Source organism: Callionymus lyra, chromosome 5, assembly GCF_982586985.1.
Source record: "Callionymus lyra chromosome 5, fCalLyr1.hap1.1, whole genome shotgun sequence".
NCBI classification, from domain to species: Eukaryota; Metazoa; Chordata; class Actinopteri; order Syngnathiformes; family Callionymidae; genus Callionymus; species Callionymus lyra.
The window spans coordinates 16813525-16839610 of record NC_141822.1 but is presented as its reverse complement, the minus strand read 5'-3'; the positions used below and the strand labels follow the sequence as shown (position 1 = coordinate 16839610).

Here is a 26086-nt window from a genome sequence, read left to right as displayed (position 1 = left end):
GTGAGTCTTCAGTCCACATGGGTCCGTGGTGAGTCTTCACTCCACATGGGTCCGTGGTGAGTCTTCAGTCCACATGGGTCCGTGGTGAGTCTTCAGTCCACATGGGTCCAAGGTGAGTCCTCAGTCCACATGGGTCCGTGGTGAGTCTTCAGTCCACATGGGTCCAAGGTGAGTCCTCAGTCCACATGGGTCCGTGGTGAGTCTTCAGTCCACATTGGTCCGTGGTGAGTCTTCAGTCCACATGGGTCCGAGGTGAGTCCTCAGTCCACATGGGTCCCTGGTGAGTCCTCAGTCCACATGGGTCCCTGGTGAGTCCTCAGTCCACATGGGTCCGTGGTGAGTCCTCAGTCCACATGGGTCCCTGGTGAGTCCTCAGTCCACATGGGTCCCTGGTGAGTCTTCAGTCCACATGGGTCCGTGGTGAGTCTTCAGTCCACATGGGTCCGTGGTGAGTCTTCAGTCCACATGGGTCCGTGGTGAGTCTTCAGTCCACATGGGTCCGTGGTGAGTCTTCAGTCCACATGGGTCCGTGGTGAGTCTTCAGTCCACATGGGTCCGAGGTGAGTCTTCAGTCCACATGGGTCCGTGGTGAGTCTTCAGTCCACATGGGTCCGAGGTGAGTCTTCAGTCCACATGGGTCCGAGGTGAGTCTTCAGTCCACATGGGTCCGTGGTGAGTCTTCAGTCCACATGGGTCCGAGGTGAGTCTTCAGTCCACATGGGTCCGTGGTGAGTCTTCAGTCCACATGGGTCCGAGGTGAGTCTTCAGTCCACATGGGTCCGAGGTGAGTCTTCAGTCCACATGGGTCCGAGGTGAGTCTTCAGTCCACATGGGTCCGTGGTGAGTCTTCAGTCCACATGGGTCCATGGTGAGGGGTCAGTCCTTCCTCTGCAGGAGCAGCACCGGCACCAGGACGACCAGCAGCAACACACACACGGACAGACACACCAGGGTCAGCAGCTTGTAGAGCTTCTTCCTCTTCTGTTCTGCTTCCGTCTTCTTCAGCAACGAGTCGAACCCCGGCGTGTACAAGTCCTCCAGCCAGAAGTCCAGGTCTCCGGCCGTCTTCTCGTCCCCCTGCGTGGACGGACGGATGAAGAGGTCACCGGACGAAGGTCAGTTCTCCACCACACGACCGTGTTACCTTCAAGTACTGGGCCAGGTTTCCATGAACCGTTTGTGTGTCGTACTCTCTCACGGTCCAGGAGGGTTTGGACTTGTCCTGGTCCTGGGGGTCCGGGCCCCGGACGTCCATGTAGAGAGGGTTCCTCTTCACGTTGGACTGGAGAGTGACAGGCGTGATGTGCTTCTCCAGGTATCTGTCTTCGAACTGCACAGGAGCGCCCCCTGGTGGTGAAGGTTGGCTGGTGTGGTTCTTCACTCGTCCATCTCTCTGGACAGACGAATGTAAATATTGACGCGTCTAAAGTCTAAAGTTTCGCAATTATTATCATCCATCCATCCATCCATCCATCCATCCATCCATCCATCCATCCATCCATCCATCCATCCATCCATCCATCCATCCATCCATCCATCCATCCATCCATCCATCCATCCATCCATCCATCCATCCATCCATCTCTCTGTCCATCCATCTCTCTGTCCATCCATCCATCTTTCTGTCCATCCACCAATCCATACATTTATCTGTCTGTCCATCCATCCATCATCAATCCATCCATCTCTCTGTCTATCCATCCATCTCTCTGTCCATCCATCAATCCATTCATCTCTCTGTCGGTCCATCCATCTATCCATCAATCCATCCATCTCTCTGTCCATCCATCTCTCTGTCGGTCCATCCATCTATCCATCAATCCATCCATCTCTCTGTCTATCCATCCATCTCTCTGTCTATCCATCCATCTCTATGTCCATCCATCCCTCTGTCTACACATCCATCCATGCATCAATCCATCCACCCATTTCTCTGTCTATCCATCCTTCCATCCGTCCTTCCATCCGTCCTTCCATCTCTTTGTCTATACATCCATCCATCATTCATCCATCTATCAATCTAAATGTCTGTCCCTTTTTCAATCCATATCCATCCATCCACCTGTCGGCTTGCCGATCCATCCATCCATTCATCTGTGCATCCATTCATCACCCATTTGTCTGTATATCCATCCATCATACATACATCTATCAATCCAAGCGTCTGTCCGTTTCTCTATCCATCCATCCATCCATCTATCCATTTGTCTGTATATCCATCCATGATCCATCCAAGTGTCAGTTTTCCATGCAAATGTGAGTCGAGTAGATTGTTCTGGTTCTGTTCACCTGATAGACCCGGTTGTGCCAGTGCCTGTGACTGGACATGGCCGCTCCCACCTGGAACATCCCGTGTGTGGCCGGCAGCATCCCCACGTCCAGCTGGAGGAACTTCTCCGGCCGGTTGTTGTTGGGCAGCGCAGAAATGTCCATGTCGGCTCCATGCAGACGCTTCTGCGACTGAGTTCCTGCTCTGACCTCAGTTCGCTCATTATTGATGAGACGTATCACTGACAGCTCGTGAAACCAAACCTGCTCTCTAACAGGTCCTCCAGGTGGACAGAAGGTGACGCCTGAGGGTTCATCACTGACACGTGTGTGTGTGGTTGAATATTAGTGGATTCTTCAATGTAAACATGTGTGTATCCTTGAATACTAGTGTATTCTTGAATATAAATATTAGTGTATCCTTGAATACTAGTGTATTCTTGAATATAAATATTAGTGGATTCTTGAATATTAGTGTATTCTTGAATATAAATATTAGTGTATTCTTGAATATTAGTGTATTCTTGAATGTAAACGTGTGTATTCTTGAAAATTGGTGTATTCTTGAATATAAACGTGTGTATCCTTGAATATTAGTGTATTCTTGAATATAAACATTTGTGTATTCTTAAATATTGCTGTATTCTTGAATATAAACATGTGTGTATCCTTTAATATTAGTGTATTCTTGAATATAAACATTTGTGTATTCTTGAATATTAGTGTATTCTTGAATATAAACGTGTGTATATTCTTGAATATTAGTGTATTCTTGAATATAAACATTTGTGTATTCTTGAATATAAGTGTATTCTTGAATATAAACGTGTGTATATTCTTGAATATTAGTGTATTCTTGAATATAAACATTTGTGTATTCTTGAATATTAGTGTATTCTTGAATATAAACGTGTGTATATTCTTGAATATTAGTGTATTCTTGAATATAAACATTTGTGTATTCTTGAATATTAGTGTATTCTTGAATATAAACATGTGTGTATTCTTGAATATTAAGGTAAGGTAAGGTAGAACTTTATTGATCCCTTAGGAGGTCTCCTTTGGGAAATGTTTTTTTTCCAATAGCCACAAAGAAAAATAACAAAGACAAAGGATACAAAGACTAACAGAACAGAAAATCCAAATGCTTTTACTTCACTCCTGCCCCCAAACTCAGAATTGTAGATTTAATAGCCAGAGAAATGAATGAGTCATTGAGTCTATTAGTGTTGCATCATGGGAGGAGCATTTGTGCACATCTGCTTCTCTGCTCACTGATGACAGTGTTCAGAGGATGACTGTCATCATCCATGATGGACAGTAGTTTGTCCAGTGATCTCCTCTCAGCAACTGTCACCAGTGAGTCCAGCTTCAACCACAGAGCCAGCCCTCCTGATCAATCTGTTGACATTCCTCTTGGACACATTTCCACCCCAACACACCACAGCATAGAACACTGGCCACCACAGACTGGTAGAACATGCAGGGGAGTTTCCTGCAGACGTTAAATGATCGGAGCCTCCTCAGAAAGTACAGTCTACTCTGAACCTTCTTATACACATGGTCTGTGTTGCAGGACCAGTTTACTGTCCAGCCACACGCCGAGGTACCTATAGTTGTCCACTATCTCCACCTTGTCGAATATTAGCGTATTCTTGAATATAAACATTTGTGTATTCTTGAATATTAGTGTATTATTGAATATAAACATTTGTGTATTATTGAATATAAACATTTGTGTATTATTATATATAAACACTAGTTTATTCTTGGATATAAACATTAGTATATTCTTGAATATAAACATTAGTATATTCTTGAATATAAACATTAGTATAGTCTTGAATATAAAAATTAGTATATTATTGAATATAAACATTAGTATAGTCTTGAATATAAAAATTAGTATATTATTGAATATAAACATTAGTATATTCTTGAATATAAACATTAGTATAGTCTTGAATATAAACATTAGTATATTATTGAATATAAACATTAGTATAGTCTTGAATATAAACATTAGTATATTATCGAATATAAACATTAGTATATTCTTGAATATAAAGTCCCCAGTGATTTAGCTTTATTTGGAATTAGGTAATTTAGCTCATTTTGAATGCTACACTTGCTATCTTAGCTTACAACCTTACACCTGTTCTATCTGTGTAAATCACCAGTAAAATAAAACATAATATCTCATACAAAATTTCGTTTTTCTTAATTGAAACTAACAATGAATTAATGCCTCAAATGAAGTTAATCTATAAGAAGTGTCTCTTAGGGTAGTTTTTATTTAGTTAATTATTATTATTATAATTATTATTATTATTATTATTATTATTATCATTATCATTATCATTATTAATATTATTATACTTTTTTTATTATAACTATTATAGTAGTGTACTGTAGTAGTGGTAGTAGTATCAGTGACGTCAGCAAAAAATATTTTATTCCATTCGTGTATTATTCAAAGTGAAGCTCGTTGTTCTTCCAGTCAAAAAATAAAATAAAATAAAACTGTTTATTTCTGTGTCACACATGTGGAGGTGATCTGGTGCTGAACTGAGGGGAGGAGAGGCAGGAGGATGGGAGAGAAAGAGAGGAGAGAGAGAGAGAGGAGAGAGAGAGAAAGAGAGGAGAGAGAGAGGAAAGAGGAGGGAGGGCTGTGGCTGCAGCAGGATGGATGCGGATGTTGCAGCAGTGTTGCGCAGCAATCCACCAACGTTGTAACGTAAGAGGAGGAAGAGGAGGAAGAAGAAGAGGAGGAGGAAGAGGAGGAGGAAGAGGAGGAGGAGGAAAAAGGAGGAGGAGGATGAGTGGAAAAAAAAACCCAACGGCAGCCTGACCAATAAGGCGGATATTGCGCCTCTTGCACATGTCCGATGTCGTCATTGGGAAACCACCATCCCTGCGCCTCCATCACCTCCTCGCGCGGCAGACATGGAGCGCGCGCGGAGAGTCCGGACTGATGCGGTAAGAAGAAGCTCCTCCTGTTCGCCGTCCGCGCCGGAGCTCCACGCTCTGGTCTAGCTCCAGGGTCGTGCACACACAGTCGTGGTCGTAGTAGTGTAGAGGTGCGTGCGTGCGTGTGTGTGTGCGCGCGTGTGTGTGGAGGATCTCCTGTGCGGTCGTTTTCCCAGATGTTGGATGTTCCTCGCTGACATCATCTCAGGGCTGCTCACTGCGACGAGGCTCGGACTCCGTGAGGTCCTTCCTCACAGCCAAGTTCACGTCCTGTTTGGAGAGCAGGCCCCCCGGGCTCCACCGGTGCACGGGTAGCGAGGGCTGCACGGTTGTGGAGGGATGCATGGCAGGGATCGATGCTGGGAGGGATGGAGGGATGAATGGGTGCAGGGATGTGTGGCGGGATGCATCGGTTGTGAGCACATGAATGGATGGAGGAATAGGAGCATGAAGTAATGGGTGTATAATGCATGGATGGATGTGTGGGGCAGTGAGGGATGCACACATGGATGGATATAGTGTGAATGCATGATGGAGTCATGATGGAGAGCAAGTACATGAAGAGTTGTGGGATCAGTATATGGATGACGTGCAGTATAAGACAGATTATAAGGTAAAGTTCAGAAATGAAGGGATGGAGGACCAAGTTATGATTCAAGAACTAATGGGTGGATAGGTGAGTGAGTGTTACAAAGGTGTGAGTGGAAGGTATGGGTGACCTCTGGAGAAGTGGGTTAGTTGAAGAGACACGTGTGCAGGTGGATGTCTGGATGGACGGATCAATCCAAGCATGTTTCAATAGGTGTTGTGAGGTGGATGAATAGAAGCAAATGTGATTTTCAAATGGATTAAAAAAGATGATTGGATGGATGGAACCATGGATACATAGATGGACGGATACATGGATAGATGGATGGTTGGATTCATTGACGTATACATGAATGGATTGATGGATGGATGGGTGGATACATAAATGGATGGATGGATACATACATGGATGGATGTATACAAAGATGGACGGATATATACATTGATGTATAGATTGATGGATGGATACATTGATAGATGGATACATGGATAGATGGAGAAATTAATCGATGGATAGATGGATGGATGGATACAAGGATGGGTGGATACATGGATGGATGGATACATGGATGGATGGATACGTGGATGATGGATGGATGGATAGATGGATAGATACAAGGATGGGTGGATAGATGGATGGATTGATGGTTGGATACATTGATGTATACATGAACGGATTGATTGATGGATGGATGGGTGGGTACATAGATGGATGGATACATGGATGGAAACATTGATGGAATGGATAATACATGAATGGATGGATGGATACATGTATAGAGGGATACAAGGATGGATGGATACATGAATGGATGGATGGATACAAGGATGGGTGGATACATGAATGGATGGATACATGGATGGATGGATACATGGATGGATGGATACATAGATGGATGGATACAAGGATGGGTGGATACATGGATAGATGGATACATAGATGGATGGATACATGGATGGATGGACACATGGATGGATGGATACATGGATGGATATATGGATGAATACATGGATGGATACATGGATGGATGGATACATTGATGGATACATGGATGAATGGATACATGGATGGATACATGGATGGATACATGGATGAATACATGGATGGATACATGGATGGATGGATACATTGATGGATACATGGATGAATACAAGGATGGATACATGGATGGATACATGGATGGATACATGGATAGATGGATACATGGATGGATACATGGATAGATGGATACAAGGATGGATGGATACATGGACGGATACAAGGATGGATGGAGACATGAATCGATGGATACATGGAGGGATGATACATGGATGGATGGATGGATACAAGGATGGGTGGATACATGGATGGATGGATAAAAAGATGGATGGAGACATGAATCGATGGATACATGGATGGATGATACATGGATGGATGGATGGATACAAGGATGGATGAATACAAGGATGGGTGGATACATGCATGGATGGATTCATGGATGGATGGGTAAATGGAGGGATGGATACAAGGATGGATGGATGGAGTCATGAATCGATGGATGCATGTATGAATAATACATGGATGAATACATGGATGGATGGATACATGGATATATTAAACATGGATGGATGGATGGATACATGGATGGATACATGGATGGATGGATACATGGATGGATTGATACATGGATGGATACATGGATGGATGGATACATGGATGGATACATGGATGGATGGATACATAGATGGATGGATACATGGATGGATGGATACATGGATGGATGATACATGGATGGATGGATACATGGATGAATACATGGATGGATGGATACATGGATGGATACATGGATGGATACATGGATAGATGGATACATGAATGGATACATGGATGAATACATGGATGGATACATGGATGGATGGATACATGGATGAATACATGGATGGATGGATACATGGATGAATACATGGATGGATGAATACATGGATGGATACATGGATGAATACATGGATGGATGGATACATGGATGGATACATGGATGGATGGATACATGGATGGATACTTGGATGGATACATGGATGGATGGATGGATGGATGGATGGATGGATGGATGGATGGATGGATGGATACATGGATACATGGATGGATGAATGATACATGGATGGATGGATGGATGGATACATGGACGGATGAATGATACATGGATGGATGGATACATGGATGGATGGATGGATGGATGAATGATACATGGATGATGGATACATGGATTGATGGATGGATGGATGGATGGATACATGGATGGATGAATGATACATGGATGGATGGATGGATGGATGAATGATACATGGATGGATGGATACATGGATGGATGAATGATACATGGATGGATGGATACATGGATGGATGGATGGATGGATGAATGATACATGGATGGATGGATACATGGATGGATGGATGGATGGATGAATGATACATGGATGGATGGATGGATGGATACATGGATGGATGAATGATACATGGATGGATACATGGATGGATACATGGATGGATGAATGATACATGGATGGATGGATACATGGATGGATGGATGGATGGATGGATGGATGGATGGATAAATGGATGGATGAATGATACATGGATGGATGGATACATGGATACATGGACGGATGCATGGATGGATTGATGGATGGATGGATGGATGGATGGATGGATGGATGGATGGATGGATGGATGGATGGATGGATGGATGGTTGGATGGATGGATGGATGAATGATACATGGATGGATGGATACATGGATGGATGGATGGATGGATGGATGGATGGATGGTTGGATGGATGGATGGATGGATGGATGAATGATACATGGATGGATGGATGGATGGATGGATGGATGGATGGATGGATGGATGGATGGTTGGATGGATGGATGTCAGCAGAGTTCAGCGAGTCAGTAGAAGTTTTCGAGTCAAATGGTTTCAGTTTCCACGTGGTTCTAATCTGCTTTTTAATCCTCCTTGACTGAATAATTCAGATATAAGTGGACTAATGCTCCGGCTCCAGGGAACTCAGGTCAGCGGCTGCTGGTGTCTGTGCAGAGGAGGAATAATCACACTCCACAGTTGTGTCTGCTGGCCACGGAAACTGTTGCTATGGCGAGTCATGTGTCAATCAGACTGGGAGGAGCTGGTGAGGAACGTGACGAGAGTAGAGTCTAGAGTGTGAGGAGCAGCACCTGCAGGTCTTCAGTGGACCAGGAGTCGGATCAGAACATTTACAGCCACGACTGCGTGGGTACGACTCCGCAGAGTAATACCATGTTTGGATTATTTCCAAACACGCCTTAATGACCAGAGTTTCATACATGTGTCATGTACGGATTCTTTATTTCAACTAGAAAACCTCCCCCTCAGTCACAAGTGGAAGGTATTAAGTTATATTTTATATGTTATATGTTTTTATCAACAATTCTTTCAGTAGAAAAATGTGTTTTATTCATTAACTCAAGTTCTTGAAACGAGTGAAAGTTAAACACTTTCTCATAGTGACATGATCATGAAAACTAAAACTAAATCTTAATCAATTAATTGAATTATTTTAATCGACGCTAACAGTGGATATTATGATAATAAATACTGTTGTTTTCAAAAACATCTCCGTGTTAACAAGTCTTATCACTTCTACTCGTTTTGTCTGATGACGTGACACAGAACTAGGAGAGCACTTTAGAGATTGCAGACCACTGCCAAGCAGCTCTCTTGCATCAGTATTCTCACGCAGTTTTCTTCATTTCTCTACATCTATATATTTAAATTACTTTTAGCACTTTTTAAACACCATTTATATCATGAATGAGGACAGCAGGTGGCAGTAGAGTTCCGGAACTCGCTCGCGTAATCCAGATAAATCTTAGCTTGATAACGTTTTTTTTAGTTGACAGATAAAGGATTATTTATTTATTCATTCATTTTCTATCGCTATTTGAAGTTGAGCATCAACTTCTGTTTGTTTTTGGACTCAGAGAACACACATGCATGTAGTTCTTACTAAAGCTGTACTCCATAAAGGTAGATGATCAAAGTCTAATACGTTTGTTTTTTTTAAACAGACTTATATAGAGTTTGGCTGAAAAATGGAAAATAATCAGTGAATAAAATACATTTTTCTTTAAAGCAAGGAGGAATTTATATTGATGAAAATACTTATTTGTGACTGCAATAAACAAGAAATATGATACAAAAATAGCTTTTTTTGGACGATCTAATTGAGAAGTACTTGTTGAAGTAGAAACACTTGTCAAAAGTGACAAAATCAACATGCATTGTGGGAAATGTAGTGCCTGAACGCTTTAAAAAAGAGCTTCAATACAAGCCATTTTCAGAAATGTATATTACCTTCTGTGTACCGACAGAGGATGGAGAGAAGTGATGGAAGGAAGAAGGTAGCTCCAGACTTAAGTCATCAGATGTTCAAGCATGAATCAAGAGAGTCTGATGTGTTTGCTGCTGCGGTTATGAAGCCCTCCATCAGCCTGGATTGTGCTGAGGCCAGCAGACGCCTGCAGGGGAGACTCTCGACCTCCGCCACGGGGCGGGCGAGCGTGAAGCGTCTCGGGGCGAGTCGAACAGCGGAGGCAGATTTACCGCCGACACGGCCACAAGTTTAGGAGGCTCCAGAGGCAATCCTGCAAATGGAGGCAAACAGAAGTGAAGAGAATTTACGGCGAGAGTTGAGAACACTTTGGCTGAGAGACGGAATCGAGAGACATTATGTTCCCAGAAACTGAACGAGGAGATTCACAGTCGCGCACGTTTGATAGCGAAACCTCATTTGATCATTAACTGATGATCTGATAAAAAGGATGAAGCCTCCAGCGCCACGTTTCTCCGGCTCCGGTCTCGCCTCCATCCAGGCGAGCAGCAGCTTTAATTAGTCCTCGTGTCCCCGCAGAGCCGCGAGAACCATGTCGCTCTCCGAGTCAACCTTCAGGAGATTGTAGAACGTCCTCCTGTAACGTGAAGCTCGTCTGATGAAGATGGCGCTGGATGGTTTGACGCTGATGTGGTGACAGATCAACGTTTGTCTCTTTCTATCTTTTATCGCTTTCTGCTGATGACTCTTGTGACTCTCGGCTCAGATTTATAAACCCTGCTGCTGTGATGCGTTCACTGAGAGGGGGTGAGAGTGTTGTTGGAGCTCAAGACTGATTAGGAAGTTAGAAAACCAGTTGGAAGGTGATTTTGTTTTAGATATTAATATAGTCGGACATTGTTGTTAGCTATTATTTTAGAGTATAAAGCAAACATCAGGCTGCTCAGTCCCACCACACAAGCTAAAAACACCTAAAGTCAAAAGTTTTAATTTCTAAGTGTAATTTCAGAGCGTTAACTGTGTACTTAAATGCAACTTTTTTTTTTTAACCCTTGGGATCACACCCAGGGTCAAGGTGACCCAAAGGCCCAAAACACAAGGTATAAATAAGTTATATAACAAACACATTTGTTTTAGGGCCTTCGGGTCACCTTGACCCAGAGACAACACAAGGGATACCACAAATACATTTATTTTCTTGCCTTCGGGTCCCCTTGACCGAGAGACAACACAAGGGATACCACAAACACATTTGTTTCTGGGCCTTTGGGTCACCTTGACCCAGAGACAACACCAGGGATAGAACATATACATTTTTTTTCTGGCCTCGGGTCACCTTGACTCAGAGATAACACAAGGGTTAACATTTTTAATTAAGTCTATTTACTGCAGTTTTAATCAAAATTAAATTAAATTCGAGTTTTAAATACTTTAGTCCACAACTCAAAACACATTCCCTTACAATGACTTTGTCTATGAACCACAAGAAGTCACGTTTCAACCTCCAAACACCAGAGGGCAACAAAGAGCTCATGTCTTCAACACTTGATGGACCACGAAAATGTATTTTAAATGTATTTGTAAGATGTTATCCATAACTTCACTTTAGTTCCTAAAGCCAGAGATACATCCCAACGTAATTCAATGATCACCTGAAAAATATGAATAATATTAAACTTACTGTTACATTTTAACTGGTATGAATTGTTTACCAAGACAAAGTGAAAGGTTCTGTCAGGATCTGACACATTGATTCCTAGATCATGCTATTTTAACATCCAGTCGTCTGCTGCGCTCGTCGGCAGAGACCAGGAGACTTTTAAGGAATCGACCCAGGACTCTGATGTCAACCGATCCAAATCCCTCACAGGTCAGAATCCAACTAATCCCGCCCCCCCAGCACACTGAGCAGCAGACAGAAGATTATTTGGTTCAGAGAAAGTAGGTCAAACGTGAGCTTTTTCATGTTTCTGTTCATTTCCATCTTGAGTTGCTCACACGCCGTCACAGTAAACTGACTCGCAGGATCTGCCGACTCACATTTACAGTTTTACTAGAGTTTATTCTGTTGACACTATCTCTCACGGGCCTTTATTACAGCTGGCTCATCCAGTTCCCTCAGAGAGGAGCATCAGCTGATGACCTGCAGAGTCACCTTGGACTCGTCCGGTTCTAGTCAGTTGTGTAGTAATCTGGTGTCGTGTGGTGGATTGTCAACTCAACTCATCTCACATCCATATGCTGACGCCAAGTGTCGGGTGACCTTGTGAATGTGATGCTGACGTGAAGTGAAGCTGGTGAATCCTCCTCGTGACAACATGTGCTGAAAGAAAGAAGCAATAAAACCAGATTCATCATCTGATCTTTGATGACCTTTGATTGGATTTAGAAGTCATGTGACTCATCATGTGACTCATCATGTGATGGACAGAGCGGCAGAGATGAGCTGTGAACTCATGTGAACTGATAGTTTAGAGTTTAATCAAAAACTCTAAAGAGAATTTTCTGGTGTTAAAACTTTGTTATCTCAGGACAGGACAAGGCTCTGTGACCCTGGCTTGCTGGAATGTTGTTGTTGATGACACAATCTAAATTTGACACATCCTGAATACCGTAGCAGAGAGGCTAACTAGCTAGCATCTTATTCTGAACACTGTAGCAGAGAGGCTAACTAGCTAGCATCTTATCCTGAACACCGTAGGAGAGAGGCTAACTAACTAGCATCTTATCCTAAACACCGTAGCAGAGAGACTAACTAGCTAGCATCTTATCCTGAACACCGTAGCAGAAAGGCTAACTAACTAGCATATTTTCCTGACCACCGTAACAGAGAGGCTAACTAGCTAGCATCTGACCCTGAACACTGTAGCAGAGAGACTAACTAGCTAGCATCTGACCCTGAACACTGTAGCAGAGAGGCTAACTAGCTAGCATCTTATCCTGAACACTGCAGCAGAGAGGCTTACTAGCTAGTATCTTACCCTGAACACTGTAGCAGAGAGGATAACTAGCTAGCATCTTATCCTGAACACCATAGCAGAGAGGATAACTAGCTAGCATCTTACCCTGAACATCATAGCAGAAAGGCTAACTAGCTAGCATCTTATTCTGAACACCGTAGCAGAGAGGCTAACTAGCTAGCATCTTATCCTAAACACCGTAGCAGAGAGACTAACTAGCTAGCATCTTATCCTGAACACCGTAGCAGAGAGGATAACTAGCTAGCATATTTTCCTGACCACCGTAACAGAGAGGCTAACTAGCTAGCATCTGACCCTGAACACTGTAGCAGAGAGACTAACTAGCTAGCATCTGACCCTGAACACCATAGCAGAGAGGATAACTAGCTAGCATCTTACCCTGAACATCATAGCAGAAAGGCTAACTAGCTAGCATCTTATTCTGAACACCGTAGCAGAGAGGCTAACTAGCTAGCATCTTATCCTAAACACCGTAGCAGAGAGACTAACTAGCTAGCATCTTATCCTAAACACCGTAGCAGAGAGGCTAACTAGCTAGCATCTTATCCTAAACACCGTAGCAGAGAGACTAACTAGCTAGCATCTTACCCTGAACACTGTAGCAGAGAGGATAACTAGCTAGCATCTTATCCTGAACACTGCAGCAGAGAGACTAACTAGCTAGCATCTGACCCTGAACACTGTAGCAGAGAGACTAACTAGCTAGCATCTGACCCTGAACACCATAGCAGAGAGGATAACTAGCTAGCATCTTACCCTGAACATCATAGCAGAAAGGCTAACTAGCTAGCATCTTATTCTGAACACCGTAGCAGAGAGGCTAACTAGCTAGCATCTTATCCTAAACACCGTAGCAGAGAGACTAACTAGCTAGCATCTTATCCTGAACACCGTAGCAGAGAGGATAACTAGCTAGCATATTTTCCTGACCACCGTAACAGAGAGACTAACTAGCTAGCATCTGACCCTGAACACTGTAGCAGAGAGACTAACTAGCTAGCATCTGACCCTGAACACTGTAGCAGAGAGGCTAACTAGCTAGCATCTTATCCTGAACACCGCAGCAGAGAGGCTTACTAGCTAGTATCTTACCCTGAACACCATAGCAGAGAGGATAACTAGCTAGCATCTTATCCTGAACACCATAGCAGAGAGGATAACTAGCTAGCATCTTATCCTGAACACCATAGCAGAGAGGATAACTAGCTAGCATCTTACCCTGAACACTGTAGCTGAGAGGATAACTAGCTAGCATCTTACCCTGAACACTGTAGCAGAGAGGCTAACCAGCATCTGAATCAGCTCTCAGTTGCTCCTCGTGGAGAAGAGCATCAGAGTCGAGAGCTTTACATCAGCTCCTGTGTCACCACGGCAACACTCTGCAGCACTCGAGCAGAAGCCTCTTAACATCTACAAGTCCTACAACATCAGAGCTCCACCATCTCCTCCAGACTTGGATCGTTCCTTCTCTCCTAACCATCCCACTTGCGACACCAAACACAAAAGCCTCTCTTACTCAGCACTGCTATGCGCGGGATAAGTGTGTGACCGAGGTAATTATGCAAGTCTTGTTGACAAATGGTCCGGATCAGCTCCCCTGCAGCGAGGATCTGCCACCTGTTAGTTCCCTGATGTTGTTGCTCAGGAATCTTATGCTTTTCCAGGACCATCTGATTCAGAGCTTGTTTTATTCGCTTCAAACAAACATCCGTCCAGACTTTTAGACGTCTGAGTGATCAGTGTGTGTGTGTGTGGTTTAGTGTGTGTATGCTTGTGTGTGTGTATGTGCAGGTGTGTATTTATGCTTGAGTGTGTTTGCACATGCGCGTGTGTGTGCGTGCCCGATTGTGTGCATGTGTTTGTGTGTGTGTCCTTGCGTGTGTGTGCGCTTTCGTGTTTGCGTGGACATGTGTGTGTTTGTGTGCGCTTGTGTGTGCTTGCGTATGTATATGCATTTGGGTGTTTGTCTGTGCATGTTTTTGCTTGTCTGTGTGCATTGTTGCGTGTGTGCTTATGTGTGTATTTGTGTTTTTTTGTGTGCATGTGTCTGCTTGCGTTTGTGTGCGCTTGTTTGTTTGTGTGTGTGTGTACTTGTCTGTTTGTGTGTACATGTGTGCTTGTCTGTGTGCATGACTGCGTGCGTGCGTATATTTGTGTTTTTTGTGCGCATGTGTGTGCTTGCGTGTGTGTGTGTGCACTTGGGTGTTTGTGTGAGCATGTTTCTGCTTGTCTGCATGTTTGCGTGCGTGCTAGTGTGTGTATTTGTGTTTTCTTGTGTGCATGGGTGTGCTTGCGTGTTTGTGTGTGTGTGCGCTTACATGTAAGTGTGTACATGCGTGTGTGTGCTTCCGTGTTTGTGTGTGCACTTGCCTGTGGGCATGTGTGTGCCCCTGTTTGCGTGTGTGTGTGCTTGCATGTGTATAGAGACTGACTAAATGTAACACAAGCATAATTCCGTGACTATATACATGAACTTTCATTTCATAAGAATCATGGAAACAAAATGTGTTAATTAAGTGAATTATCTGCAGATATAAGTCTCTCTTATTTCATTAGCGTAAGTGAACTCGTAGATCGTCTCCTGCCTGAAGGCGTCTTATGTGCGTCCAGCACAAACAAGACTTTTTATTTTTATACGAATCAACTCACATCTTGTGAGTGAGAGTCAGGAAGGCAGCCAAGCAGCTTCTCAGCAGTAGAGAAGAATCAGCATTTTGTGGCGTTCTAAAGAGTATGAAAGCCAGCGCCATTGAATCGCACAAGGTCGATGGACTATTTTTGGACGTGAAAGAAGGTTGACACAACCGTGTGGTGAGAATATACAACAAGACTGACGGAGACAGTCACCGGATGAACGTCAGTGTTTGCTAAAGGGCACGTTTGACTGACGACGACGACGCACCTGACTCCATTTATGAATCAGCAGTGAGGCGGCACAAGATGGAGGCTTGTTGAGTGTGTCCCGACGAACATGTGGAAGACTCTGGCTCGTCTTAGTGCCGAGGATTGTGGGCCGAGCGTGGATGCTGGGGCAGGGTTGGGGGGAGGATCGGGGGGAAGAGGGGGGGCGTCTGAGGAGGGTGAATTAGTTCTGCTCCTGGAGTCGGCCAGTGATGCAGCGCTGCAGTGGAAACGGGCACAATGGAGACCAGAAGAGATGCTGTGTTTACTGACCAGAAGTAACTCCGCTAGCTCGGTCTCAGCTTCACTCGAGAGTCCGCTTTGACCGACAAGGACCTTTTATTCACTGTGGGCGACTTGTTAGGGTCCATTACTGTGACCTTCAGATGAAAAATGTTCAGTTATCATGAGGTATATCAAATGAACAACACCACTGGTTTGAAGACGTTAAATAGTAGAGAAACATATATATATTGCGTTTTTTTTTGTTGTTGATACTTTAGCAGTAACAATTGTTTGTGTACTTGACTCTGACGTTGCACAGTTTAAAGACCACATGAGTCTTGACGAAGTCGTAACTGCTTTTATTTGTAATGAAACCTAAATATGTCTGACCATCAGCTTTAAAACGCTGCTGGAGTCGACTGTATCCTCTCATCCTTAGTCATCACCGTTGTTTTGCTGGACTACATTGTTCCTTTAGCTGTGTAGGACGTCATGACTGACGCCATCTTGTGGCTGGTAGTTTAATTGCAACACAAAATATGAATATTTGCACGTTAATTTGCCAAGGGAATTAAAAAAAACAAACATTTTTTTTAACTTCTTTGAAATTGTTTTGAGCAAAACATTCTCCAAAAAGTAAAAAATAAACTCCTATTATGTGTATTTAGAATTGAAGATACATTTCAGATACTTTCGAAAATACACATTCTTAATATATATATATATTTTTAATACATAAAGATATATTCTTAATAGATACATTATTTAAAGATATATTCTTAATAGTTATATTCTAATGTCACACGGGCCAACAGAAAACAGTCAAAGAGCCTAATGTGGCCCATGGGCCGCATTTTTTTCAGGTCTAATCACTTCGCTTCTAAGAACATCAAGAGGAACGTTTAAACAAATGTTCATCGACAGTGATTGTATTTTCAATCTGCTGCTCCACATATATGTAATAAATGTACCAGAAGCTTGTGACTCGTGGTCATGTGACTGCTGCGAGTCCTGGTATAACCTGACGTTGATTTGTGTCGTCCTGCGCCACATTTACCTGTCAGGATCAGCAGACTAGCGGCTCCTGGATTCAAGCAGGATGGTACGAGCCTTCATCTGTCAGCGGCGCCGCGTGAACAGACACTCGAAAGACTGTGCGACGGCGAAGAGCAACACTGGCCTCGTGTCGACATCTGTGTCTGACGGCTGAGACCGAAACGGCGGCGGCGCCTAAAAACAGCCGACGCGCTCTCAACGCTGCAGCTGACAGCTTGAAATAAATACCCAATCCCTTTTCACACGTATTTGACTTTTAAATGAAGCTGAGATTTGACAAGATTTGCCGACAAATAACGACCCAGAACAAGAAGCATGTGCTGTCGCTTTTTTTCAAGCAGGTATTTATCAAAATGGTGTTAAATCGAAACATGAAAGTTGATCTATGAGTGAGTCAACAACAACAGAAGCTCGACTCAACATCAACACGTTCAAAAATTCAGTAGAATAGACGGTAGAAATAGGGAAATAGCAACGGTTAAAATCTGAATTATTATAGTAGTAATACTATAGTATAGTAATATTAATATATTGGGACATTTCTCAACAGTAAAATAAACAATTTGTCATGTAAATCTTTAGTAAAAATATTATTTGAATAGTAAAATGTTGAATTAAGCACCTTTCTTAACTGTTAAATCAACAGTATCAAAACATTTTATTTTACCGTAAATTACAAAAACGTTTTACTGTAATTTAACGGTAGAGTTTTGGTTAAACCAATGCAGCAGGAATTTTAAACATAACATTTATTTCCTTCGTCTGCTCCAGATGGCACGTCTGCCCGACAAGTTTGCTGTAAGTGGGTCAAGTCTGTCTGCTGCCCCGGCACACAGGTGGAAGTTGTAGCTGAACTTTAAAAACAAGTAACTTGGTTAGAGTTTCTTCTTTCAAAACGAACTCTTTAAAAAGTCATCTGTTACTTTCAAAGTTGCTAGTTATCCGGGAAAGTAACTTTCAGTAAGAGGGACAAAGGCAAATTTGCCAAGTGTAAGGTTGAATGTTGTGATTAAACAATTCTGAAAAAAAAAAGAATAAATTAAATGAATAAATACTTGTAAAAATACTGAATAGCTGAAGAGAAAACAGGATTAATAAAGTAACTTTATTTATCTGAAGCACAGGTCTCATGACCGCTTCAAAGATAAACACAACAACAAGGCTGACAAAGCTAAACTTGGTGGATGAAGGTGAAAATGGATATTTACAAGTATGATTTACTTTCTGTAAAGTTTGTGTCATCATCATTCATTTCAGATGCCAGAAAATAGAAAGTAGTCTTTCCTAGTGACACCTCTTCTACATTTAAAGGACACCTGTGCTGATTTAAGTGTCTCTTGAACTGTTCTAGGACCTCTAGAAAATACGCTTTAGCCCCGCCCACTTAAAATGTGCTGTTTTGGCTGAGAAGAAATCTCATCCAAGCAACCACGCCCACTCTGCTCTGATTGGTCACAAAAACACAAGTTGCATTCAAGCACTCACGAAAAGTTAAAACTAAGCCCTGAAACTCATGTTTTGTACATTAAAAACGAATAATAAAAATAAGGTTTGCTGCTTAATGTACACATTAGAAAAACACCTAAAGGCAGAAGTAACTCACGATGTTTACATAAACATTTTTTTGTTTCACGATTAGCATGAAGGTACCCCCCCAAAAGGGGGTACATGAAGGACACCTCCACCAGAGTGATGTCAGAATGTTTAATTTAAACCGCAATCTTGTTTGGTGAGATTTCAGACAGAGGAGAACTTTATTAAGTAATAACTTCAAAACGGAGCAACGTCATGATGAATGACCAACTGCATTTTGAAGAAGACAACTTCAACATTTACAACATGTGTATAAGTCAGGAGAGTTGAGTTTTTACATTATGTGCCCTTTAAATCCATCCCACAATGGGTTGACAACCGTCTGGTAACCCAGTAAAACACTGAGTTGCTCGGGAAGAGCTCCAGACTGGTGTGAATGATCCGAGCTTGACCCGACTGATCATCTGAGTCTGCGCTCATCTGTGTTCACTGTACTATTTTGGGAGGCTGCATGTCAGAAAAGTGATTCACGAGTTTAAACACACACACAGGTACCGATCTGTGCGAGTCGTTTGTGTGCCAATTCAGATGGAAACTACAAACGTGTGGGATGGTTTACTCATCTGTCGTCTTCTGGGAGCTCTGTGTTGTCTTCTAATGCCTTCTGATGGAGCCTCTGAGGAGGCAACACTCCAGGAAGACGTGTCTTTGATGTTATAAACATTTAATGTTCTCTAAGTATAGTAAGTGATCGTAAGTGATCCGAGCCAAGTTCCATTCTTTCCCGGGAGCCGCGCTGATATAAGCTCCACTGTGGCTTGTACTCAAAGAGCCGACTCAACAAAGTGCAGATTTTTGGTTTCACCTCGTCCACACAGCAAGCTTGAAAAATTCTTTGGAAATTGATGGATCCACAAAGGGGAAACTAGTTTCTTTCTTGATACTTTATTTCTTTATTCTGTCTACCAGGGGATGATGTGGTGGAACCTGCACTCTCTAGTGAACCACTTCTATTCTTTATCATTCTTTAGCAAGAATTGAAATTTGTTTTTCTCTCTTCCCTCTGTAGGAAACATCAAGATTCAAGCAGCTTAATGGAGAAAACTAGAGGAGTCCCTTTAAGATGACACGCACAGACCCACCGGACATACTGCTATCAACTGTGCATCGAGATATAAAGGTTGTCCCCATTTCTTCACGTCACAAGTCGGTGCAAGTCTCCAGACAATGTGATACATCGAACAACACCAAACTGGAGGACAGTAATAGTAAAGTCAACAAAAGGCACTGCCGTACATTTGACTACAGGTCATTAGAGTACCCAAAGACTAACCAATACTCCATGGATTCCCCGTACAGAAAGGCTGACAGGCATGCCGCCAATCCGGACGTTGCCTGGAATGCCTTGGGACGCCAGCAGAGGTATCGCTTTTCTGCTCCAGACATTTTCAGTAACAGGATAACACCTCAACCAATGGCTGCAGAGATGGCAGCTGAGGTGGTTGTACCTGAACAAAAACGGAGGACTAGATCGAAGAGTGCCACCCGGGCTCAAGCCAGTCTTACTCCCGTGTCCTTCGAGGGATACCCTGCTTCAGGGAGGAAAGGAAGAGAGTCTCACAGGGGTACGAGAGACTCTCGTTGGAGGGCTGAGGTGTCCCCACGTAGGGAGCCCTCCTACGCCTCAACACGGGCTCATATGCCTGAAGTGCACCCGATAAAATTGCAGCCTCAAATAGGGGACAGCAGTAGATATTCACCCCACTATGCTGCTGATAATCCTGATGACGGTGGGGTAGATAAACCAGCAACTAGTCCCCACGTCCGCTGTCGAGTGGACATCAAGCCTGATGATGCAGCATCACATCGCTCTGGAAGGAAAGCAACAACACCTCAAATGGACATTCCATGGCATAGGCAGAGCTCTGGGGGTAGAAGTCTGACTGTGCCACGCCATTTCTCCTACTCTCGAACTCCAACTCCTACAGATTCTCTGGGTACAGAGAGTAGGAAAGCTTATCAATACTCTTCCAGTGTGCCCAGCAGCTATGTACATCCCATGGAGATTCCCGTGCAAAGAACGCCTTCATCCGGGGAATATTATGGGAGAGAACGCAGAGCCCATTCCAGTCCTAATGTGCCAACTAAATTTTTTTATGCAGATGACCCAGGCAGGTATGTCACCACTGCTGCTCCGCAACCAAGTTCTTACTTTCACGACGAACGTTACACCCCAGGCCAAACATATCCACCTAAAGTGCAATATGTGCAGGACCCAAGGACTCGAATGGTGCATGCTGTAGCTACAAGACAATACTACCCTGACATAGAGCACTATCCATATTCTGTTCAAACAGGGTATCCAAAACCCTACACAGCAAATGACCCAGCGCCATACATCATACAAACCCCTCCGGCCAGAATATTCTACGGGGATGACCCGAGGTCTTATCAAATCCAAACTGCTCCACCGAGGTTCTATTATTCAAGTGATATGTATGCCATGCCACCAGAGCATCATATCCCAGCAAGAGCATATTACACAGAGGGCAGAAGAAGAGCCAGAGTGGTCCAGTCACAAACAGATGATTGGTATGGTTCAGACGCCTCTGGATATTCTACAAACCCTGCATCATATATGTCCCAAGGGACCCCGACTAGGGCTCCACCAGAGGTACTACCATCCTGGTATACTAACCCATGTATAGAACCTCAAAGAATTGGGACTGAATCTAAATCGTACTCAAGGTCTTGGGACAATATCCTCAACTCTCGTATAGAAAGGGAACAACCTTTGTCTTCTCAGAGGCGACAGAGTTACGATGACATACTAGACTCCAGAAAGCCAACTGCGGCCACAATTGACAAACCACAACCAGTAGTTGTCAATCTCTCCACTTCACCCAGAAGATACGCAGCCTTGTCGTTGTCTGACAACTCACTGATTGACAAGAGCCCGACAGAAACATCAAAGAGTGCAGCGAGTAAACTTTGGTTTGCCACTCCTGAAATCACGATAACAGATAATGATGTTCGTGCAGGAAACCTCGGGAAAGTGGAGGGTCGTTCTGCGAGTTGGGATGTCCTTGACTCCAGAAGTACGGACGCCATGGGTCAACAAAACCTGGATGGTTCAACCAAAGACAAGGCTCATGATAATGCCTCTTTGCAACAAAGTCTCGAACAACTGGATGAGCTTCTGGCAGACCTTGTGACGGACTACAAGCCTCCCAGTAGGAGAGCAAGCGAGGACATACTTGACCAGCTAAAGAAACTAATAGATGAAGAAGAAGCAGTGTGTCTTTCTAGAAAGGGCTCGATGGCAACCAAGGATGAACCTCCTCCTCTTGACAAGCAGCCGACGCCTTTCAGATTGAATCCCGATGCGTTTCAAGACATGGACAGTGACGCCATGAAGAGTGCAGATGAGTGTTCCCCTGATAAAAGTCCAGATGAGGACGATACAATGATGTGTTCCAACAACAACTGTCGCAGGACAGAGACCCTCTTCAATGCTTGCCTTTATTTCAAATCCTGCCACAGCTGCTACACCTACTACTGCTCTCGGAACTGCCGCAGGGAAGACTGGGATATTCATAAAGAAAGCTGTGTCTATGGAAGAATAGGCAGCACATGTCGACACATCATCAAGCACTGCAGAGAGACTGTGCAAGTCCACAAAGCCTTTTCCCGTATTGCTAAAGTTGGATACCTGTCTCGCGGTAGAGGGGTTCTCTTCCTTGGTTTTCCCAATCCAGCATCATCCAGTAACTTCCTGCAATATGGCCTGGACAGTCTCCCAATGTCTCCGACGTACCTCTCGCTCAGAGAACTGGAAAGCTTCAAGGACAACTTGGGCGAGTACTGCAAGGAGCTACAGGAAGCTGGAAAAGAGTATGACCCAAATGAATGTTTCATCCTGAATGTATCCATAGCAGTTGGTGAGCAACTGCCCGACGGGCCGTCGCCGAGGAACCACGCTCCGACTGTTCGGAAATATGCAAAGGTCGCCCTTGCTTCCTTCAGCCCCGAAAGAAAAGTCCACAAGAAGGAAGGCGACATGGAAACCCTGATCCTCACTCCGCCTCCGGGAACAGCAGACATCGACAAAGATGGGGAGGAAGGCCGGAAGGCCAGGGAAATCTGCTTCATCAATATACAACGTGAGTTAAGGATTCGAGGAGTTTTCCTTCGCCATGAGTACCCACAGGTGTACCAGCAGCTCTGTGAATTTGTGGAAAATAACAGACGTTTCACCCCCACAACCATTTACCCCATTGACAAGAGGACCGGAAAACAGTTCATGTGCATGATCATGGCCGCCTCTGAGCCCAGAACTTTAGACTGGGTCGGTACACCTCACCTCCTCGACGACATCATTTAAGTGAGCCCCTCGATGTAAATATATATGTATAGAAATACATATATATTGTTACACATATTTATATATCCAATTCTAGATGGGTATTTTGTTATCAAAAAGAGCTGTATTCATGTCTGGTTGGCCAGTATTGTTCTTGACCAGAATACTTCTTGTCAGGTGCAGAATGAGTACTTTCATCGTTTGATTCTTTTGAACAAATACATACAACCACCAAAACGTTTACTGTATTTTTGGCCATTTACTGTTAACACGCAACACTTCAAGTGGGATTATTACCTTAAGACATGCTGGTATTAAGAGTTTTAAAAAAAAGAAAACATTATTGTCAAACCTCCATCTCAGTAAGTACTATTTTTCATACTGTACGTGACTTTAATGGAAAATCATGCAGAACAATATTTTCTTAGATAAAAAACTCTTTCTATGCAAAGTGAAACTATTATATTATACTATATTATATTATATTATATTATATTATATTATATTATATTATATTATATTATATTATATTATATTATATTATATTATTCCGGGTGTGGAATATGTCCACACAAGAAGACATGACGAACAGAATTGTGCTGAGAAGACGTGAACGAAAGAAATACTGAACATTTATCCACTGACCTGGTGCGATCGTTCTTGAAAAACTGCCTCTGTGGTGAATATCGTGACAGCAGATGTTTAACATCTGTTGCAAACACTGTGAATAGTGAGAATAATCAAACCTCGGTCCAACACCAAGCAATCATGCAACTTTACTTTACTGCTCAATTTGTATTTTCAAGATATATTTACAGGTAAAATAGCAGCTCGAGATTCAATTAGCGGGGAGATAAAAAAAAAATGGTTCTGCCAGATTTGGCAAAGTAGCTATTTGGTACATAAATGCTTGAAGAAGACATTAGTTGTGTGTTCGTGCTGCACTAGTTTAACACAAGTGTGATTTATATCGTTGAGTTTAGGGGTTTCAGTGGAGTGAGTCATTAGAGTCGTGAGAAGTTTCAAAAGTGTATCAATGCAACCCAGCCATGTTGCCTCATTCTCTGTTTCCAAGGACAACCTTCTGAGCGCGAGAAGATCCCTCGAGAACTTCTGAACAAGTGGTTTCAGGGGGAACATTAGGAGGTGAACGATCCTCACTTACGGTTCAATAAGCTGTTTCCCCTCCTCCATCTTCTGTCCTCCCCCCGTCATCGACTGTAAGCTTTTCCATGAGGTACAACGAAACTTGAAGCACATTGATATCATCCATCACAGAGTCGCACTTGTTTGACTGACGGGTGGTGCTGTACAGATGTTGCCGGTGCATGTGATTCTGTTTTATATACTCCTTTACATTGCTAATGATAGTAACCTGCTTGATGAATGGATCGTGAAAGTGAAACTACTATGAAAAAAAATACATTTAAGATAACCTGTACATGAAAAAGAGACCTCACCAAAACATCTAGAAATCCCCTCATCTTGTATTTTTTATACTTTCAACATACGTGTCTGAGTGTGACTATTTATAAACCATATCTAATAAATCGAATGGGAACTATGTGTGCGTTCTTTGCTTGATCAAGACCAAGTTTAACCCTTGCGTTATCTCAGGGTTCAGGGTGACCCAGATGTGGGTCTGCAAATGTGTTTGAGGTATCCCTTGTGTTGTCTCTGGCTTCCAGAAATACATATTCAGTGGTGGAGGTTGTTCACCTTGACCCAGAGACAACAAAAGGGATCCCACAAACACATTTGTTTTCTGGCCTTTGGGTAACCATGACTATGAGCTAACACAAGGGGTTAAGTTAGTTGGATCATAACCACAGTCCAGCAACTCAAACAATGAAACTACATTTTTGCTTCAATGAAACAAAACTGTTGCTTGTGGAGCGTTTAATCAAGTTTTTTTTTTTTTTACTTTTCCAGAGTAGTATGATGAAATCCACATGTTGCCTTTTGTTTTTATGGTTTCTGATATATCTGTTAAGAATGACCAACCTGCTTTATTAGTATTTATCTATTTAATCATTACTCTACATCAATCAGTCAATTTGTAAGTTTTTACAATTATTTGTTTTTTTTTATACAATTGTAGAATTGTACAGTCCACCATTTTCTACTACATACACTTTAAACCATACACAATATTTTTCTATACATCTTGTCTGTCACCAGGGCAAGAAAAGTCTTTCTTTCATTTCCAAATATTTAGTTGGTATATCCTGCTAGCTAGACCGATTTCTCAGTGATGGGAAACATGGTCAGTATCCTGCAAAATTGAATTCCCAACATACAAATCCACTGGCCAATCAGGAGGCAGTGACATCAGAAAGTCCCCTCGTAGAACTCAGTAAAAGAAGGTTTGATAATCGTCACCACTAACCTTGGAAGATCATTTGACAATCCAGCTGCGGCGTCTTCAAGACTGCTACAGGGAGGCGGGAAAAGAGGCGCAGAACTTCCTGCAGCTCTTCCATGTGTTGTTCTAGGAATACTCTCCTGTGAAGGTTTAGTTCCTGGATCTAAGACTTGTGGTGAGTATCACCCGACACCTGATACATAGTCCTCATGGCCGAAGACACCAAACCATCTACAAAACTCAAATTTTCTCTTTTCACTTCATGAACCAAAATGTTTTCAACTTCAGCAGAATAAAGATGATTTAAATCATTATATTTATTTTAGTCTCCACCACATACTTCTGCTTCTACACACTAACAACCCACGTTGAATTCTAGGATTGTATATCAGAGGCACTTTTTTACTTTAATTTAAACTGGTGCTGAACACATCACATAACACCTGCCTGAGAACTTCTCTGGACAATTCAGAGCTGGAGTGAATGAAC

General features: G+C 42.9%; 2 protein-coding genes across 2 annotated transcripts; one reads left to right on the top strand and one right to left on the bottom strand.

The window, feature by feature from the left end:
* Window positions 1-876: 876 nt before the first annotated feature.
* On the bottom strand, window positions 877-2433 carry minar2 (membrane integral NOTCH2 associated receptor 2). The gene is made up of 3 exons (XM_087792361.1): window positions 2290-2433; window positions 1145-1393; window positions 877-1077 (listed from the first exon to the last, which is right to left on the bottom strand). The coding sequence occupies exons 1-3, from the start codon at window positions 2431-2433 to the stop codon at window positions 877-879; spliced, it is 594 nt and encodes a 197-aa protein (XP_087648487.1).
* Window positions 2434-5048: 2615 nt separating this feature from the next.
* Window positions 5049-24796, top strand: ajm1 (apical junction component 1 homolog). Its single transcript, XM_087791172.1, has 2 exons — window positions 5049-5247; window positions 19939-24796. The coding sequence occupies exon 2, from the start codon at window positions 19993-19995 to the stop codon at window positions 23251-23253; it is 3261 nt and encodes a 1086-aa protein (XP_087647298.1). The 5' UTR covers window positions 5049-5247; window positions 19939-19992; the 3' UTR covers window positions 23254-24796.
* Window positions 24797-26086: the final 1290 nt, after the last annotated feature.

Excerpts from the sequence above, each read along its gene's own strand:
- ajm1 (XM_087791172.1), top strand. The coding sequence starts at position 19,993 with ATGACACGCACAGACCCACCGGACATACTGCTATCAACTGTGCATCGA.
- minar2 (XM_087792361.1), bottom strand. The coding sequence starts at position 2,433 with ATGGACATTTCTGCGCTGCCCAACAACAACCGGCCGGAGAAGTTCCTC. Across the intron at positions 1,394-2,289 it reads GGCACAACCGGGTCTATCAG|AGAGATGGACGAGTGAAGAA; the intron begins GTGAACAGAACC and ends TCGTCTGTCCAG. Across the intron at positions 1,078-1,144 it reads ACCTGGCCCAGTACTTGAAG|GGGGACGAGAAGACGGCCGG; the intron begins GTAACACGGTCG and ends CCGTCCACGCAG.